Source organism: Lepus europaeus, chromosome 14 (genome assembly GCF_033115175.1).
Source record: "Lepus europaeus isolate LE1 chromosome 14, mLepTim1.pri, whole genome shotgun sequence".
In the NCBI taxonomy this organism is placed as follows: domain Eukaryota; kingdom Metazoa; phylum Chordata; class Mammalia; order Lagomorpha; family Leporidae; genus Lepus; species Lepus europaeus.
The window spans coordinates 67,835,531-67,852,651 of record NC_084840.1 but is presented as its reverse complement, the minus strand read 5'-3'; the positions used below and the strand labels follow the sequence as shown (position 1 = coordinate 67,852,651).

Genomic DNA, 17,121 nt, shown 5'->3' with positions numbered 1-17,121 from the left:
TGCAAGACACTTATGGAAACTGCACATTGCCAATGAAGCCATGTGTTTCCTATCAAGAAGTATAACTGAAATAAATGTGAAACATAACTAGCTTAGGACAGAAAACAGGAATTAAAATGTTAGTCATCAAGAGTCACTTCAATAGAAAATACTCCTTACTATTATAAACTTAACAAAAGTTTTATTTATGTATTTAAGAGGCAGAGAAACAGAGTGAATTCCCATCCACTGGCTCATGCAAACCCCCCCCCCCCCCCCCCACTGTGCCTCCACCTCAAAACGCCTGCAAAGGCCAGAACCGAGCCAGGCCAAAGCAAGAACCAACAATGCAATCAAGGTCTCCCCCATGGGTGGCAGGAACCCATCCACTTGAGCCACTACTGCTGCCTTCCACGGTTTGCATCAACAAGAAACCTGGGTCAGGAGCTGGAGCCAGGTTTCAAACCAGGATACTCTGATATGGGATGTGGGTGTTCTAACTATTAGGCCAAACATCTGCCCCAGTATGATGATTTTTAAATCTAATAATATACCCTGAATAAAAATTTTCTCTTATGCTGTATTGTCTTTCATTGTATTATTTTACTGCATTATTCTATCACTTGGTACCATAGAGAATTCCTTTAAATATGACAACAGTATATATAGGCTTAGGATATTTTAATGTGGTTAAAAACTTTGAGTGTATCTTTAGATTCTATTGCATTTTCTCACCAGAAAATCTGTAAAATATTTTACATAGGGGCCAGCACTGTGGTGCAGTGGGTTAACACCCTGGCCTGAGGCGCCGGCATCCCATGAGCCCATATGAGTTCAAGACCCAGCTGCTCCACTTCCTGTCCAGCTCTCTGCTGTGGCCCGGGAAGGCAGTGGAAGATGGCGCAAGTCCTTGGGCCCTGCACCCACGTGGGAGACCAGGAGAAGTGCCTGGCTCCTGGCTTCAGATCGGCATAGCTCCAGCTGTTGCGGCCATCTGAGGAGGGAACCATCGGATGGAGGACCTCTCTCCGCCTCTCCTCTCTCTGTGTAACTCTGACTTTCAAATAAATAAATAAATCTTTTAAAAAAAGAAAAAAATATTTTACATATAGAAAATGTTATCAAAAATTAAGCTGATTAAGGGCAAAGCCAGAACAAGATTCCATCATTTCCAATCAAGCATGTAAAAGGGGACCCCAGTTTATCAAAAATGGAATTAAAATGGGGCCAGCATTGTAGCACTAGGGGTTAAGCCACCGCCTGCAACACCAGCATCCTGTATGGGCACAGGTTCAAGATCCGGCTGCCCCACTTCTGATCCAGCTCCCCGCTTAAAGCCTGGGAAAGCCATGGAAGATGGCCCAAGTCCTTGGGCTCCTGCACCCATGTGGGAGACCCAGGAGAAGCTCCTGGCTCCTGGCTTCGGCCTGGCCCAGCATGGGCTATTACAGCCATTTGGGGAGTGAACCAGCAAATGGAAGATCTCTCTGTATCTCTCCCTCCCTTCCTCCCTCCCTCTATCTATATATGACTCTGCCTTTCAAATAAATCTTTTAAAAAATTAAAAGCATATTTTAGTATACGTTTTGAAATGTACAGCTTTTCTTTAATACACATTTTCCATGAACTTCTGAAGACCCTTCATTTATAAACACTCTGGTATCTGTGTAATCTAATTGTTTTATAGGTTCCCAAAAGCATTTTTAAAGAGGAAATCTTAAAACTCCACATTATTTTCCTAGTAAAAAGCTTACAAATGCCACCTTTACTGACTTGTAGTATGAACAAGGACTAGCCTGAAGTTTACCTTCTGTCTATTAAAAAGAAAATTGTTCTCAACAAGCTACAAAAATTATTTCAATTTATTAAAAACTGCTTGAGCATTTAGATGGTATGGACAACCAATGGACTAATTAGGGTTTCTTTTTTATAAAATCAGTTTTGAAGTCCTAAGTGCAGTTACTGTGGGCCACATTTGTTTAAAGATCACCTGCAACACAGACGAATTTGCAAAGGTGCTCCTACCATGTAAGCCCGATAGAACTCTCCCCATGGCCTCTCCCAAGGACACTCTTCCACCCTCTAACAAAGTATTTCCACTTGGTTGTGCAATAGTAAGAGCAGGAGAAAGTACAAAAAATAACAAGAGGATTCTACCCTGTAAATTTAGAATTCCAAATCAAACAAGAATAAGTTATGTCGGAATTGCACTAGAACGATCTTATGTATTTTGCACAAGCAAAACTGCTAGGAACCAAAATCTCACACCAAGATGGCAACAGGCCCAACAGTGGCTGGCCAGGAGGCCTCTTCTCTGCCCTGGTGTTAGTCCATTACCACTGAGGCAGAGACAAAACCAAGCTTAATAACACTATAGACTATGAAGACGAGTTTGTGGTTTTTTGTTTTCATTTTTGTTTCAATTAAACTAGATGGCAAATCCAAAACTGTCAAGAGAGCCAGCTGGCAACAGAGAATCTGATCTCAGAGTAGCAAGTCTCAGAAGTGTTCGGTAGTGATCAGTTTTCATTGGTGCCAGATAAGAACCTGAGCAGTAATTCAGTTCAAAGGCCAGCTGCTCACAGCCACAAGTTCCACCTGCAGTGCTCTGCAGCTCCTAAGTGAAAGCAGGGAAGAACCACATGTCACTCCCACCGCGTCTCCCTACCTGACAATTCCAGCTGGCTACGCTGAGCAGACGGCTACTCACTTTGTACCATTTTATTTCAAGTTTCAATTTAAACTATAGGACTACCTTAAAACAGAACAGCAACAACAAAAAACACAGTGCTGAATGCTGGCCCTAAATGTTTCTTAAATTTGAATCAAATATTTGATTTGTAAAACACTTTATTTCTATACCTGGCAAGTTCTTACATCAAAATAATTGGTGAGTCTCAAGCATGTTCCTGGGCTGAAAAGCCGCTATTCTCCACATTTTCTCCTTTACCACTGTGACACCACCACCTACTAGAGGGAGGGGCTGGTGTCGCCCAACATGGTAGCCACTAGCCACAGAGGGTTACTGAGTTCTTGAAATGTGGCTATTCCAAGTTGAGACGTGCTGTAAGTATAAAACAGACACCAGGTTTAAATACTTAGTACCAAAAAAGCCAACATTTCATAATGTCTTACAAAAAGGAACTTCAAAAAGTTCATGGAAAATGTGTATTATGAAAAAACTATCTGCATAGATTTCAAAATTTTTGCACCAAAATAAATAAGTCCATTTTTTCAGACTTTTAAAAGTGCCCTTGTATTAAAAAAAAATTTTGTATATTAGGTTAAATAAACTATATTAGGATTAACTTCATCTGATTTTTTTCTTTTATTTTAAATGTGATTTCCAGACTATATAACATTACACATGCCTTGCATCATATTTTTTTGGACAGCATTGGTTATAGTGATTGGTTTAGAAATAATCTCAAGTTTCAAGGAAGGAAGAGAGAGAGGTTGAGCCTGAGATGGACCATGGGCCTTGAACATCAGAGTCTCAAAATAAAGAGGGTAGTCCAGATAGAATGCAAGCAGGAAAGAAGATCCCACAGCTGGGGCAAGTCTTAAATACACATCAAACAGTTTATTTATCAGTAGGCAACAGGAAATTAAACCCTCCATCCAGAAAAAATAACCTAGGGTATACATTTGGCACAGTGGTTAAGATACTGCTTAGGAAGTCTGTATCACATTATCAGGGAGCCCCGGCTCAAGTCCCAGGTCCACACCGGATTCCAACTTCCTGCTGACGCAGTCCAGGGAGGCAGCAGGTGATGGCTTAAGTGGTTGGGTCCCTGGCACCCACATGGGAGACCTGGATTTCCTTCCTGGCTCCCAGACTTAAATTTAGGGAGTGAACCAGCAAATGGAAGGTCAGTCTCTCTGTCTCTCAAATAAAATCAATAAAGAAAAAAGAAAAACAGCCCAAGACATTTTGCCACCATCATCATCAGCCATCAATATTTGAAAGCTCTTAAGTACCAATCAACAGTTGTACGAGTTTCTAAGACATACCACCATTTCTTTAGTTGGGATACATCTAGCAAGCATGTGTACTTCAAAAGCTGGGGTCAGCCTTCAATTAACTCCATCTTAGAATCCAAAAAAGATTTAAAGTAGATAAACAAACACTCATACATGTGTGCATACACACACATATACACACACACATAGGAAGAAGGTATGTCAAAAAGTTCATGGGAAAAATGGAATTTAAAGATAGCTTATTTTGATACAAAAAAATTTTTAAATCCATGCAGTTTTTTGTAATGTGCTTTCCATGAAGTTTTTGAAGACCATGGTATATATGTATTACATATGTTGGTACAGATATACATGGTCCACATACATAAAACATTTCTGGTAGTCAGACCAATTCCAAATACTAAGTACTATTATGGTTTTAAAAAAATATATTAAAATATTAATTAATTAGAAAGGCAGAATGAGAGAGAGGGAGGGGGGGAGAGATAAAGAGATCTTCCATCCCTTGGTTCACTTGCCAGATAGCCAAAACAGCCAGGGCTGGGACAGACTGAAGCCACAAGCCCAGAACTCCACCCACATCTCGCACATGGGTAGGTGTCAAATACTTGGGCCATCCTCTGCTGCTTTTTCAGGTGCATTAGCAGGGAGCTGGGTCAGAAGCAGAGCCCTGATATAGGATGCCTGCATCACAGGCTGCAGCTTAACCCACTGCGCCATCATGCAAGCTGGCTCCTACTACCCTGTTTCCAAGATTAGGAAACCGAGGCTCAGGAGGGCCAAATAATCAGCACAAAGTTAATCTTTGTGACTATTAAGTGACAGTGGCAGGGTATGCATTCAAATCTGCTTCCAAGGCAAAGTTTTAGTCATCAAGATAACCACTTCTGCATCCCAATACTTTGCTTTGCTTGTCACCTGGGGTCTGTGCCTTGGGAATGCCAGGAATGCCAAATGGGGGCGATGTGCATTGTTCTGGGAAAATAGGTTTGATTTACTTCTCCAGAACTGGTGAGGCCGGACTATTCAAGGGTTTAGTGTTCTATCTGCTTCTCCCTACCTCCTTCCTTGCCATCACACGGTTGTCCCCTTTGCCACTGAGAGGAGCTAAGGTCAAAGTAGGTGGCAAGTCACAGAGGAAGCTGAAGATGTGGCTCCAGGTTGTGTTCAACCACATCTGCAATGGGTACGTTCTTGAGCCTCCAGGCCACTGGAAACAGTGACTTCTGAACCCCTTCAAGATGCTTAGGAGTGCGCAGCAGGCCCACGTGCTCCACAAGATCGACAGGGGTGTTATAAATAGGAAGTATTGCTTTAGCAGGTTTAAGTTATGGGTGTTTGACCATTTGTAGCTCCTTTTCCTTGAGTTACCCAAGAGCTTCCTTCATACAGTCAACCCTCTGCATCTTCAGGTTTCTCATCTGAGGATTCAAACAACGGAGCATCAGGCATATTCAGAAGAAAAGCTGTGCCTGTACCAAACATGCACAGATTCTTCTCCCTCTCAGTAGTCCCTAAGCAAAGCAGTATAACACCTACGTACATAGCATTGGGTATTTTAAGTCATCTAGGGATGATTTTAAGCGTACAGGAAGACATATGTAGGTTATATGCAAACACACTATGCTATTTTCATAGGGAATTTGAGCATCCTCAGATTCTGGTATCCCGGGCCAGGTGTGTATGTGTGTGTGTGCATGCGTGCACTCCAGGCAGGTGCGTGTATGTGCGTGTATGTGTGTATATGTGCATCCTGGGCGGGGGCATGTGTGTGTGCATGTGTGTGGTGTGTGTGTATCCCGGGCCGGGGTGTGTGTGTGTGGTGTGTGCATCCCGGGCCAGGGTGTGTATGTGTGTATCAAAGGCCGGGGTGGGTGTATGTATGTGTGTTGTGTATCCCGGGCCGGGGTGTGTGTGTGTGGTGTGTGCATCCCAGACCAGGGTGTGTAAGTGTGTGTGTATCCCAGGCCAGGGTGTGTATGTGTGTGTGTATCCTGAGCCAGGGTGTGTGTGTATGTGTGTGTATATCCTGGGCCAGGGTGTGTGTGTGTGTGTGTGGGTGTGTATCCCGGGCCAGGGTGTGTACGAGTGTATGTGTATCCCGGGCCAGGGTGTGTGTGTGTGTATCCCGTGCCGGGGTGTGTGTGTGTGTGTGTATCCTGAGCCAGGGTGTGTGTGTATGTATCCTGGGCCAGGGTGTGTATGTGTGTGTGTATCCCGTGCCGGGGTGTGTGTGTATGTGTGTGTGTATCCTGGGCCAGGGTGTGTGTGTGTGTGTATCCTGGGCCGGGGTGTGTGTGTGTGTATCCCAGGCCGGGGTATGTATGTGTGTGTATCCCGGGCCGGGTGTGTATGTGTGTGTGTATCCCGGGCCGGGGTGTGTGTGTGTGGTGTGTGCATCCCGGGCCAGGGTGTGTATGTGTGTATCAAAGGCCGGGGTGGGTGTATGTACGTGTGTTGTATATTCCGGGCCGGGGTGTGTGTGTGGTGTGTGCATCCCAGACCAGGGTGTGTATGTGTGTGTGTATCCTGAGCCAGGGTGTGTGTGTGTGTATGTGTGTGTATATCCTGGGCCAGGGTGTGTGTGTGGGTGTGGGTGTGTATCCCGGGCCAGGGTGTGTACGGGTGTATGTGTATCCCGGGCCAGTGTGTGTGTGTGTGTATCCCGGGCCAGGGTGTGTGTGTATGTGTGTGTATCCTGGGCCAGGGTGTGTGTGTGTGTATCCCGGGCCAGGGTGTGTGTGTGTGTGTATCCCGGGCCGGGGTGTGTGTGTGTATCCCGGGCCAGGGTGTGTGTGTGTGTGTATCCTGGGCCAGGGTGTGTGTGTATGTGTGTATCCTGGGCCAGGGTGTGTGTGTGTGTGTGTGTCCTGGGCCGGGGTGTGTGTGTGTGTGTGTGTATCCCGGGCCGGGGTGTGTATGTGTGTTTGTGTGTGTATCCCGGGCCGGGTGTATATGTGTGTGTGTGTATCCCGGGCCGGGGTGTGTATGTGTGTATGTGTGTGTATATCCTGGGCCAGGGTGTGTGTATGTGTGTGTGTATCCCGGGCCGGGTGTGTATGTGTGTGTGTGTATCCCGGGCCGGGTGTGTGTGTGTGTGTGTATCCCGGGCCGGGGTGTGTACGTGTGTGTGTATCCCGTGCCGGGGTGTGTGTGTATGTGTGTGTGTATCCTGGGCCAGGGTGTGTGTGTGTGTGTATCCTGGGCCGGGGTGTGTGTGTGTGTGTGTGTATCCTGGGCCGGGGTGTGTGTGTGTGTGTGTATCCCAGGCCGGGGTATGTATGTGTGTGTATCCCGGGCCGGGTGTGTATGTGTGTGTGTGTATCCCGGGCCGGGGTGTGTACGTGTGTGTGTGTGCGTGTATGCATTTGTGCCTCAAGGATACCAAGGAGCACCTGCATACGCTCACTTCCTGACAAGGAAGCCGCCATAGAAGCCAACTCCCTCCTTCATGTGGTGTTTCTCCACAGCCGAGACCTCAGCTGGAAGACAGAAGCTCTGCTTTTTATCTGTTTTACATATGGAGGAAGAAAGGAGTAACCTGGGCTTTCCAACAAAAAAGGCAAAAATAAATGAAATGACAACTTGATGTGAAGAGAGCTGATCCGGTCACCCGGCAGCTGCGGAACACCCACCTCCCCAGGATACGTCCACGTCCACTAAGGCGAAGTGACGGCACGCTTGCCCCATGCACTGAATGCACTCACTGCACAATAACACGAATAAACAGCGGGCCAAGAGCCCGACTTCGACCCCCGAGCTCCGGCTTTGGGAAAAGAGTTACTACTGATGACATCAGGAAGTCAGTAAAGAAAAAACTCTGCCCTCAGCTCCATGCTGGGGACAGGGACAGTCATCCAGTCCTCTCCCTTTCTATAGGGCACAGCCCTGCGTGCGGGCCCCAAGCCCAGCTCTTCAAGTCGTGCCCGCACTACTCCCTGCCCAAGCACCGCCCAAGACGTGAAGGCTTCGCTTTCCAAAAGAATAACTGCAGGGATTATGTCAGGGCGAGGCAGGAGTTTCAGTGCAGTCCTCAGCGAACCAGAAAATTCGATTTAAGCTTCAATACTGTTTTTACTGTAACATAACTGTCTCAGCCACATACCTCACAGCTTTAAAAGTTAGGTAAGACCTGGATGCTCTTCAAGTACTTCTTTCAAATAAGTTACAAGGACATAATCCAGTTACCACTGCACTGCCCTCTGCATTCTTAGGACAGAAAACAAGAGAGAGCGAGCAAGCCACACGGGAGAAGTCTGGTTTCTGACTCTTGCACCAGACTGCACATTATCAAAGGCACAACGGTTTACATACCAAGCCTTGGCATCACAGCTCCCAGAAACTGCTCATCTTCTTGGAAGTGGTTCTCTTGTAAGGACTCCAGCAACTTCTGAAGGACATCTTGGGGCACTTTGCAGCCTGTGCCCTTCAGTTCCGTGAATCTCGTTAGCCGGAAGCTCTTGTCCAACTCATAACTTTCCGGGTTAAAGGACTCCCGCGTAGACATGGTTCTTGGGCCCACGCTCCTCACAGTTCAACCCCTCCCCTCCCTCTCTCCTGGTGGGCTGGGTTCTTTCTTACAGATCCACCTAGGTTATCACCAAAACACAAAGACAATGTTAAAAGAACTCAGACCAGCACGTGTGCCTTGAATCAAGTGAATGGATGCCAAGGACAAGAAACAAAATCATCGAAATCATCATCGGGACTCAGGATGAAGAGGGGAAAAATGTGGGACCACAATACCCCGTTCACCACCGAGATGCGCAAGCCAGAGAAATCACATCTGAAAGGGACTCCAGCATCATGGACAACTATGGGCAAAGACCTGACATCTGCACAGTGCTTGTAACTGTGGCCACCGGGGCCAGCAAGTAAGACCGCCTCCGACCTGGGAAGTGTGTGCCTGCAGGCTCACGTGACGACGCCACCCCGAACTTTATATAAGCTATAGATCACTTCATCTGTCAACCTGAAAGCACGTGGGTTAGAAAGTACCCTGGCTGATGTGCCTTTCCATGAAAAACCTTTGCTATGTTTTGCTCTCTCGCAGAGAGAGAGAAAAAGCCCAAAAAGCACTTGGCAGAAAAAGGACATTCATGCAAATGCACTTGATGAAAAGCCTTACGATGCTAAATCCTAATTCTCTAGAAAAGCATACTGTCCCTTCCAAACCACAAGTATACAATACAACCCAGAACCAGTAAGGCCTCCCCAGAGCACACAACTTGAACAGAATGGCTGTTTAACGAAGTCATGTTCAAGTTTAAGAGAGCACTGGGAGACTTCTCTGAGTTATAAGGCAGGGCTATTTCCTAGAAAGCAAACATCCCGCCCCACTAGTACACACATCACTGACAAAATAAGCCACTGCTCACCATCACTTCATTGCAAGAACACAAACAATAAAGTAAACCATACCAAATTACTAGTGTTTATGGCATTAGGTACCATGTTAGTATCTGAAACAAGCCCTGCTAAGCTGGAAGCCTTTGGGGCTACAGCAAAAACAAAACAAAAACAAAAACAAAAAACAAAACCGCATATGTGCTCCCAGATCTCTAGATTGCTAACTTTATTGGGCATAGAATTACAGACATGCCGAGTTTTAGTGTCAATTTCCCCTATAAAGTTTATGATTAAGAACATAATTCCCATTTATAGAGTTTCCCATCCCTTGGGAAGCACATCGCTCATTTAAAACAAATCTCACAAAGCCCTAGTGTGGGCAGTTATCCAAACTGTCCTTACCAAAAACGCGTCGGATGAGCCACGACTTCAGTGGGACACCGACAACTGTACCAAGAGCAAACCCTCCAACCCCACTCCAAGAAACCAAGCTGCACAGGAGACACGGGCATTCTGAAGCCATCTGAGAGTCCTAACAGCACTTTGGAAAGCCCTGGAACAAAACCCACCAAACTCCATCCACTGCCACTCACTCACCCCTACCAGGAAAAAAAAAAAAAAAAACACCTCACAGGAGATTCTCCTACTTCCAACCCTTCTCCTTCCCTCCAAAGGTGAGGAGGACTAACTTCACTTTAAATTTCTATTTCCCCAGACTTTGAAGAAGAGGAGAAAAAACCAAGTTTTTAAACACCTTACATCCTGAAGGCGCTCAAGAAGTCTAGAAGTTCCAAACAGCACGAGAAACACACATCACCCAAGACTCGCGTCCTCACCTTAAAACTAATAACAATAAATCCTGACATTTTGGGGGGGAAGCGGGAGGGGGAGGGGTGCCAAGGGAAACTGGGATTCCTGGAAGCGGGTACATCTGCATCACCACAGCCGGTCCTCACGGACCTGGAAGCCGCCTGTTTACACCTTTAAAACAATGCCATGAATATTTAAAGCTGGGTTTAACCCTTCCCGCCCGGGCACCGCTCCCTCCTCCTGAGCCAGCGCGCCGGGCGGCGGCCGAGCCCAGCTCCGTACCTACCTACCCCCAAGCCCCCGAGCCCCGGAAGCGCGCGGCGGGTGGGCTCAGGGGCCCGGCCTGCGCCATGAAGCCCGCGTCGCCGGGGGGCCCCGGAGCGGAGGGCACCTCTCGGGGACACCTTAAGTCTCAGGCTGCCGCCTTTAAAGGCACAGCGGGCCCGGGCCGCGCTCTTTGTGCCGCGCCGCGCCGCGGGCTGGCTGCCGGGCGGAGGCGGCGCGGCGCCACGGGACGGGCCATGCCGTGCCCGCTCGGGCCACCCCGCGGCGGCGGCCAGGACGCGCGCGGCCCACCCGCCGGGGCGCCTCGGTGCCGCCGCCGCCGCGGGGGCCTGCGGGGCGCGCGGGACGGCGAGGGCGGAGGTGGGGGCGGGGAGGGCCCGGAGGCGCCGCGCCCGGGGCACCGGGAGGGTTCTCCCGCCTCGCGCGCGCGCGCGGGCCGCCGCCGCCGCCGCCACACAAAAATGTCGGCGGGCGAAAAAATTAACCCCTGCGTGGCCGCCGCCGCCCTCCCCCTCCACTCCTCCCCGCCCTCTCTCCCTCCCTCCCTCCTTCCCCGGCCCCGCGCGGCCGCGGCGAAGGCGGCAGCCGCGGCGGCGGCGGCGGCGCGGGCGGTGCTTGTGTTTTAAAGCGGCCCCACCAAGCCGTGGCTCTGCCCCCTCTCCAGGCAGGGCTGCAAGGGCCGGCGGCGCGCGGCTCCCCGGCGGTCCCGGGCGGCCCGGAGGGGGATTTGCAACGGCCGCCGCGGGCCTGCGGACCGATATTCCCCTTTAAGCCTGGTGCCTCGCCCCCCCTCGCCAGGCCCGCCGCTTACCGGCTCGCTTTGCGCCCTCCGCCTCCTCCCGAAAACGGGCCGCGGCCGCTCCCACAATGCACCGGGCGCGGCCGGGCTCCCTTAAGCGTCGCCTGAATAAAAATGCCGCTCCCGGCGGCCGCGGCGGCGGCGGGAGGCCGGGCCCGCGCCTGGGCGCCGCGGGGGCTCGGCGCGGCTCGGCGCGGCCCTGCGGGAGAGCGGGCCGCCCGCGGGGCGCGCGAGGGTCCTTTAAGGCCGGCTACCTCCCTTTAAGAGGCGGCGGGCCGCGGCCGGAGCGGCTCGGTGGCTGCGTGCGGCCCGGGAAGGGGGCGGGGGCGCTGTGCAGGCCGGAGCGCGGCAATGATTGGTCTCGGGGGAGGGGTGGGGGGTTGCAAGCCCGAGGAGCGGTGGCATCCGTTGCATGATGCAAAAAGAAGGATTGATTTCAAAAGTTGCGAGTGGCCCCTGGCAGCAGCCTTTGGCGCCCGGGCCACCGACTTCTCCCCGACCCGCCGGAAGCGCCGGGAAGCTTTTTCCCCCCGCCCGCAACCTGGCGGGGCTGCGGCCGCGGGATGCGCGGTACCTGCTCCGCGGGCGCCGCGGGCGGAGCGCGCGGGGAGACAATGCCTGCGGGGACGGCCTGCAGTCCGGAGCCTAGGAGGCGAACCGGAGAGCCCCGGACGCTCGGTCCACGCGGACTCCCATTGTTCCGCGTGGCCCGCCAGTTCCTTGGCGCCTTCGTGAAGTACGCGAATGTCGCGCAGAGTTCCTCGAACGTTGCCTGGGCTTGGTAGGAAGCCTCGAGAAAAATCCGCAGCTTTCCCCCGTTACATTGTTTGTCCCTCACGTGTCCGAGTAAACATGGCAGCCCCCGGGCCGTGCGTGCTTGGATTGACCAAGGCTGGGGCCGGGGAGAACTTCTCGGGGTGTCGTCTTTCTCCTGGGTTGTTGAGGGAACTAACGCAAAAATGCCTTCAGACGGCATGTTTCAGGCCACTGATCGGTGTGGAGGAGCATCGACAAACTTTTCTGGAATGTGCTGGTATTTTCCAAATTCTTTGGGGATGGACATAGGGACCTTTGACATAAAAGGGAACCCAGCCAGGCATTATGGGGGCGCATCAGGTTTGAAGGCTCTGCGGACGCCCTATTCTCAAAAAAATATATTTCTATTTGCCACTTCCCACCCTGGATTTGAAACAAGATGCGGTTGCAAAGGGATGCCACCTTGATGCCAGGCGCCTCCTGCCTTTGTGTCCTTTCTCCTTACACCCCCCCCCCCCCACCCCGCCTGCAATCAGCTTGTGATGCGATGCGTTAAGACCGGCGTGGCCGTGTGGTTGACAAGCCACACTGCAGGACTTTCACGTCAGGGAAAGAGGAGCCAGGCCTTCTATCTTCTCTTTCAGAAATTGATTTTGCCTTTTGGACCATGTGTGAGTTAGGGAGGGAGGAAGAGCTTAAGCGCCCCCCCAAAATAATATAGTTAATAATAGGAAAAAAAGATTTTGATGGGCAGGGAAGGGGAAGCAATGGAGGCCAGTGCTGCCTCCAGATTTTTTTTTTTTTTTTGGAAGTTGCTTGCTTTGCAGGTGACAATATTGGAGGATGCTCTGACTTCCACAGGGACCCATTCCTAATTAAGAGTCCTCCTCTTGGAAATGTACTGAAAGCAGGGGGGAGTGCAGCAGAGGATTTGCTAAGGAGGGGAAGCAGCAGAAAACGACTCCTTCCTGGCTTCAAGACTTCTAGTTTGGGAGGACTGAGTGGACAGAGCTGCCACTGACGATGCCAGAATTACTGGAAAGTGAAACACCTTTAGGGGGTGAGTTTGCATTTGGAAAGGTTCAATTCCTGGCCTGCCAGAGAGTTGTTGCAAAAGGGAATTGAGAGAGCCCGAAGAAAGGCTGCAGGGAAAAAGTAGAGGAGACCTTGGACAGAGCTCTGTAGAATGAAATCAAAAGGCTGGGGCGGCCAGAGACCCTTAGATGGAGCTCTTCCTTGCCCAGTTGCCCTGACTGGACCTCCAAAACAACCCAGGTGGAGACCGTGTTGACCAACCCACAGGTGCGTTGATTGATCTGGAGCCAGCATATACCTCCTTGGGCTCAGGAAATCCAGCAGACCCTTCATCCCTTTGTCACACAAGCCCCTCCCACAGGTACTGCTTGCCTCTCTTGTTTCCTCCCTGTCACCTGGCAGCTGGCCCAATCTGAGTTAGGGTTCTCCTGGGTTCCATTGCTGCTTGATACCTATTAAAAAGATCAGCCACCCTTAAAAGGTTACCTCTAGCAGGTATAACTTGTGTCTGCCCACCCCCCAAAACCTATGTGGAAATCTTAGCCTCTGTCCTGTGTATTTGGAAATGCGACCCTTTATGGTTTGGGCAGTAGTGTGAGTGTCCCCCAAAGGTTCATGTGTTAAGGGCCTGATCCCCAGAATTTTATGTTACTAGATTAAGGATCCAACTTGATCCAGTTGTGTCGGAAGCTGTGGCCTTTGGGAAGTGATTGGATTGTGCTGGGAGACTGGGGGAGAACCTTGTGCTTGAGTCAGGATGGCTTTAGGAGGGGAGACCACACGGATGAGCGTGGTCCCTGTCTCTGCTTCCTGGCTCGACACCCTGTCATCCGCCCTCCGCAGAGGCCAGAACTATAGAGCCACCTGATCTTGGACTGCAAACCCCCAAAACCATGGGTCAAAATAAACCTTCCTCCTCTCGGGTGTGTTAGTTGTGATAGCAAAAAGCTAACACCGGGTCTTTGTGGATATAATGAAATTAAAATGAAGTAGCTGGTGTCTGTGTACGAAAGAAAGGTTCGGAGACAGACACTGGGAAGACAGCCATGTGAAAACCAAGATGGAGACGGCAGCACTGCAGCTGCCGGGTGCCAGGGCCCACTGAAGACCTCCAGCAAACACCAGAAGCTGAGAAGAGGCAGGGAAGGGTTGTTTCCTGGAGACTTCAATGCAGTGCAGCACCACTGATGCCTTGATCTTGAACTTCCAGCGTCCAGCGCTGGGAGAGGATACGTGTCTATCCAGCCAGTTGGTGGTACTTTTCCACAGCGGCCACTGGAAATGAATCCAGCAGGTCCGAGGTACGTGTGATGGGGAATCTGTTTACGTGGGCTCCCTGGGTGGTTCTGATGATTCGAGGAACACTACCCTAAGAATTCTGAGTCGCTCTGACTCAGAGCCCAGAGGCTCGAGTGGCTGCCTGTTCCCCTGTGCCTCGCGTTCGGCTAGTCTAGTCCCAAAGCAGTCTTGCTGATACAAGTTTCCTGTCTGCCTGCCTTTCTTGTCCAGCGCTCAAGCTGTCCAGCTCTCCCATCGTCTATTGCTTCCTTATGCTGTTGGAGTCATGTCCATTCGCAAGCAGCCCCTGGCCTCTTGGCATGGGATGGGGGCGCGCATTATCGTGACTGACACCTGGTAAGCAGCGGACACTCTGATCTAACGACCTTTCCTTTGCTGCATGTCAGCTGCCCCTTCTCATGGCTGTACTGTGAACGTTCGCAGCCCTGGAAATCCTCCATGCCCACACTGTGTCTCCTATCCTGCATCTCCTTTCTTGCTGACACCTGCACTTGAACTTTGTAGAGGCCACCCGCTTCCAAAGTGATCCCTTCCTCCTTCCTGCTTCCCTCCCGCCTGAACGCCATGCGTAGTTCTGCAGCCTCATCTCCTGTTCCCCTTCCCCCTGTCGCCTTTGGCTATGTCCACCTCCGTATGTCCAGCCTTAGGTCCTGCTACTCATCCTGTTCTCTCTCCCTTCCGTGAACCAGGGAAAACTCAGAACCTGAGACTGCCCTTGTGGGTGTCTAAGCTCCAGTACCAGCTGGATCTTCTATACAGCTCCAACCCCCTTGAGGGTATTGCTGTCTCTTCTTCCTAAAGGCTATTCCACACTTCACGGCCATCAGAGGCAGTCTCTCCTTAAGGAGGAGGAAAAGGCTGTGTTCTGAGTAAACCCTGTAACTCCCCCACCCTGGCCACTCCATGCCTCTGGCCACCAGACTCCGTGTCTCATGAGAGCTGCCCTTTGTCCCACGCTGCTCCCTGCGTGGGCCCCAGCTTCCTCACCCCAGGATGTCTGTATCCCAAACATTGGAACCTGTGAATGTCTCATGTTACAATGGGAAAAATTTAGGTTGTAGATGGAATTCAACCTGTTGATCAGCTGTGTTTAAAATAGGGCTGCGGTGGGGGTGGGCTGGCATGTGGCACAGTGGTTAAAGTGCCATTTGGGACACCTGCACCTCATATTGGGATGCCTGGGTCCAAGTGCTGGCTCTGTTCCTGATTCCAGCTTCCTGCTAATGAGTACCCTAGGGGCAACAGGTACTGGCTCATCTAGTTGTGTCCCAACCACCCACTTGAGAGGCTCAGATTGAGTTCCAGGTTCCTGGCCTTGGTCCCAGACCAACCCTGGCTGTTGCAGGCATCTGGGGGAGGAATCAGTGGCTGAAAGACTAGTCCATCTATCTATCTGTCTCCATCTTTATTTGTCTTTTTCCCCTCCTCCTCCACCCTCTTTCAATTATAATGAGAATAAAAAGTAAATAAAATAGGGCAGGGGTGGGCATTTGACCTAGCAGTTAAGACTGGTTAAGTTGCCCAAATCCCATGTCACAGTGCCTGCCTCTGGCTCCTAATTCCAATTTCTTGCACATCCTGGGAGCCCATGGGTGATAGCTCAAGTTACTGCCCATGTGGGTGACACGGACTGCATTTCAGGCCTCTGCCTTCTGCCTCTACTCAGCCCTAGCTGTTCTGGAAACTGGGGAGTAAACGAACAAACGGGTGGGCCAGCATTGTGGTATAGTGCTTTAAGTCGCCGCCTGTGATACTGGTATCCCGTATGAGCGCTGGTTTGAGTCCCGGCTGCTCCACTTCTGATCCAGCTCTCTGCTGTGGCCTGGGAAAGCAGCAGAAGATGGTCCAAGTGCTTGGGCCCCTGCACCCACGCGGGAGATCCAGATGAGGCTTCTGGCTTCTGTATGGTCTCGCCTTGTTCATTGTGGCCATTTGGGGAGTAAACCAGCAGATGGAAGATCTCTCTTTTTCTCCCTCTGTAACTCTGCCTTTCAAATAAAATAAATGAATCTTTAAAAAAAAGAAGAAGAAATGGGGGGCACATGTGTTCTCCCTCCCTCTGTTTCTGTGAGTCTCTCTGCCTCTCAAATAAATAAAATAGTATGATTATCTGGGTACCCTAAGATAACTACAAGCCTCTTCAAAAGTAGAAGGGAGAAAGAGAGAGAGAGAGAGAACCAGAGAGATGGCAGCAGGAAAAGGAGTCAGCTGACATTGCCAGCTCAGGATGGAGACAGGGCTATGTGCCAAGAAAAATAGGCGCCTTCTAGATGTGGAAAAGGCAAGGAAACTGATTTTCCTCTGGCGTCTCCAGAAAGGACTGCATCCTGCTAATACATTAATCTTAGCCCCGTGAAATCCATGTCACTCTTCTGACCCACAAAACTTTCGGACACTTCAAGCAGAAGTCTGTAGTGATTGGTGACAGCAGTGATTTAAAAAAAAAAAAAAAAAAAAAAGATCCACTCCCTTAAGACAGAGCTACGGGCAGACGAGGGGCTGACTCCCACCCCTTGCTGATCAAGTTTCCCCTGAGATATTCACTCCCCTGTACATCCTGTCACTGGCCCGAAGGAGACTCCACCTCAGGGTCTGAGACTGGCTCTGAAGCATCAGGTGGGCAAGTGGGTACAGTGGGTCCCCTCAGCAGTCTGGGAACTGTCCCCCACAGCTTTGGGTAAGATCAGAGGTGGGCCAGGTGTCAGCAGTGTAGCCAGCTCTACAGCAGTGCCCAGCTGCAGGTGGGGAAGCCAGGATTTGAACTTGGGCTAAGTCTGAGCCCGATTCCCCAGGCCTAAGGCCACCCCCTCTCCCCTCAGCCTTTG

General features: G+C 50.7%; 2 protein-coding genes across 6 annotated transcripts in view; both read right to left on the bottom strand.

The window, feature by feature from the left end:
* SEPHS1 (selenophosphate synthetase 1) overlaps window positions 1-11,325 on the bottom strand; it is a 30,333-nt gene extending 19,008 nt beyond the window's left edge. Inside the window, exons 1-2 of one of the 5 annotated variants that reach the window (XM_062210877.1) lie at window positions 11,219-11,325; window positions 8,278-8,552 (exon numbers count right to left, since the gene is read on the bottom strand). In XM_062210877.1, coding sequence (XP_062066861.1) covers window positions 8,278-8,470 — 193 coding nt within the window. In that variant the 5' untranslated portion in view covers window positions 8,471-8,552; window positions 11,219-11,325. The other 4 variants (XM_062210878.1, XM_062210879.1, XM_062210876.1 and 1 more) reach the window with 4 other exon arrangements.
* LOC133773540 (putative uncharacterized protein FLJ46204) lies at window positions 280-8,268 on the bottom strand. The gene is made up of 2 exons (XM_062210882.1): window positions 5,024-8,268; window positions 280-3,043 (listed from the first exon to the last, which is right to left on the bottom strand). The coding sequence occupies exon 1, from the start codon at window positions 7,392-7,394 to the stop codon at window positions 6,390-6,392; it is 1,005 nt and encodes a 334-aa protein (XP_062066866.1). The 5' UTR covers window positions 7,395-8,268; the 3' UTR covers window positions 280-3,043; window positions 5,024-6,389.
* Window positions 11,326-17,121: the final 5,796 nt, after the last annotated feature.

Excerpts from the sequence above, each read along its gene's own strand:
- LOC133773540 (XM_062210882.1), bottom strand. The coding sequence starts at position 7,394 with ATGGCGGCTTCCTTGTCAGGAAGTGAGCGTATGCAGGTGCTCCTTGGT.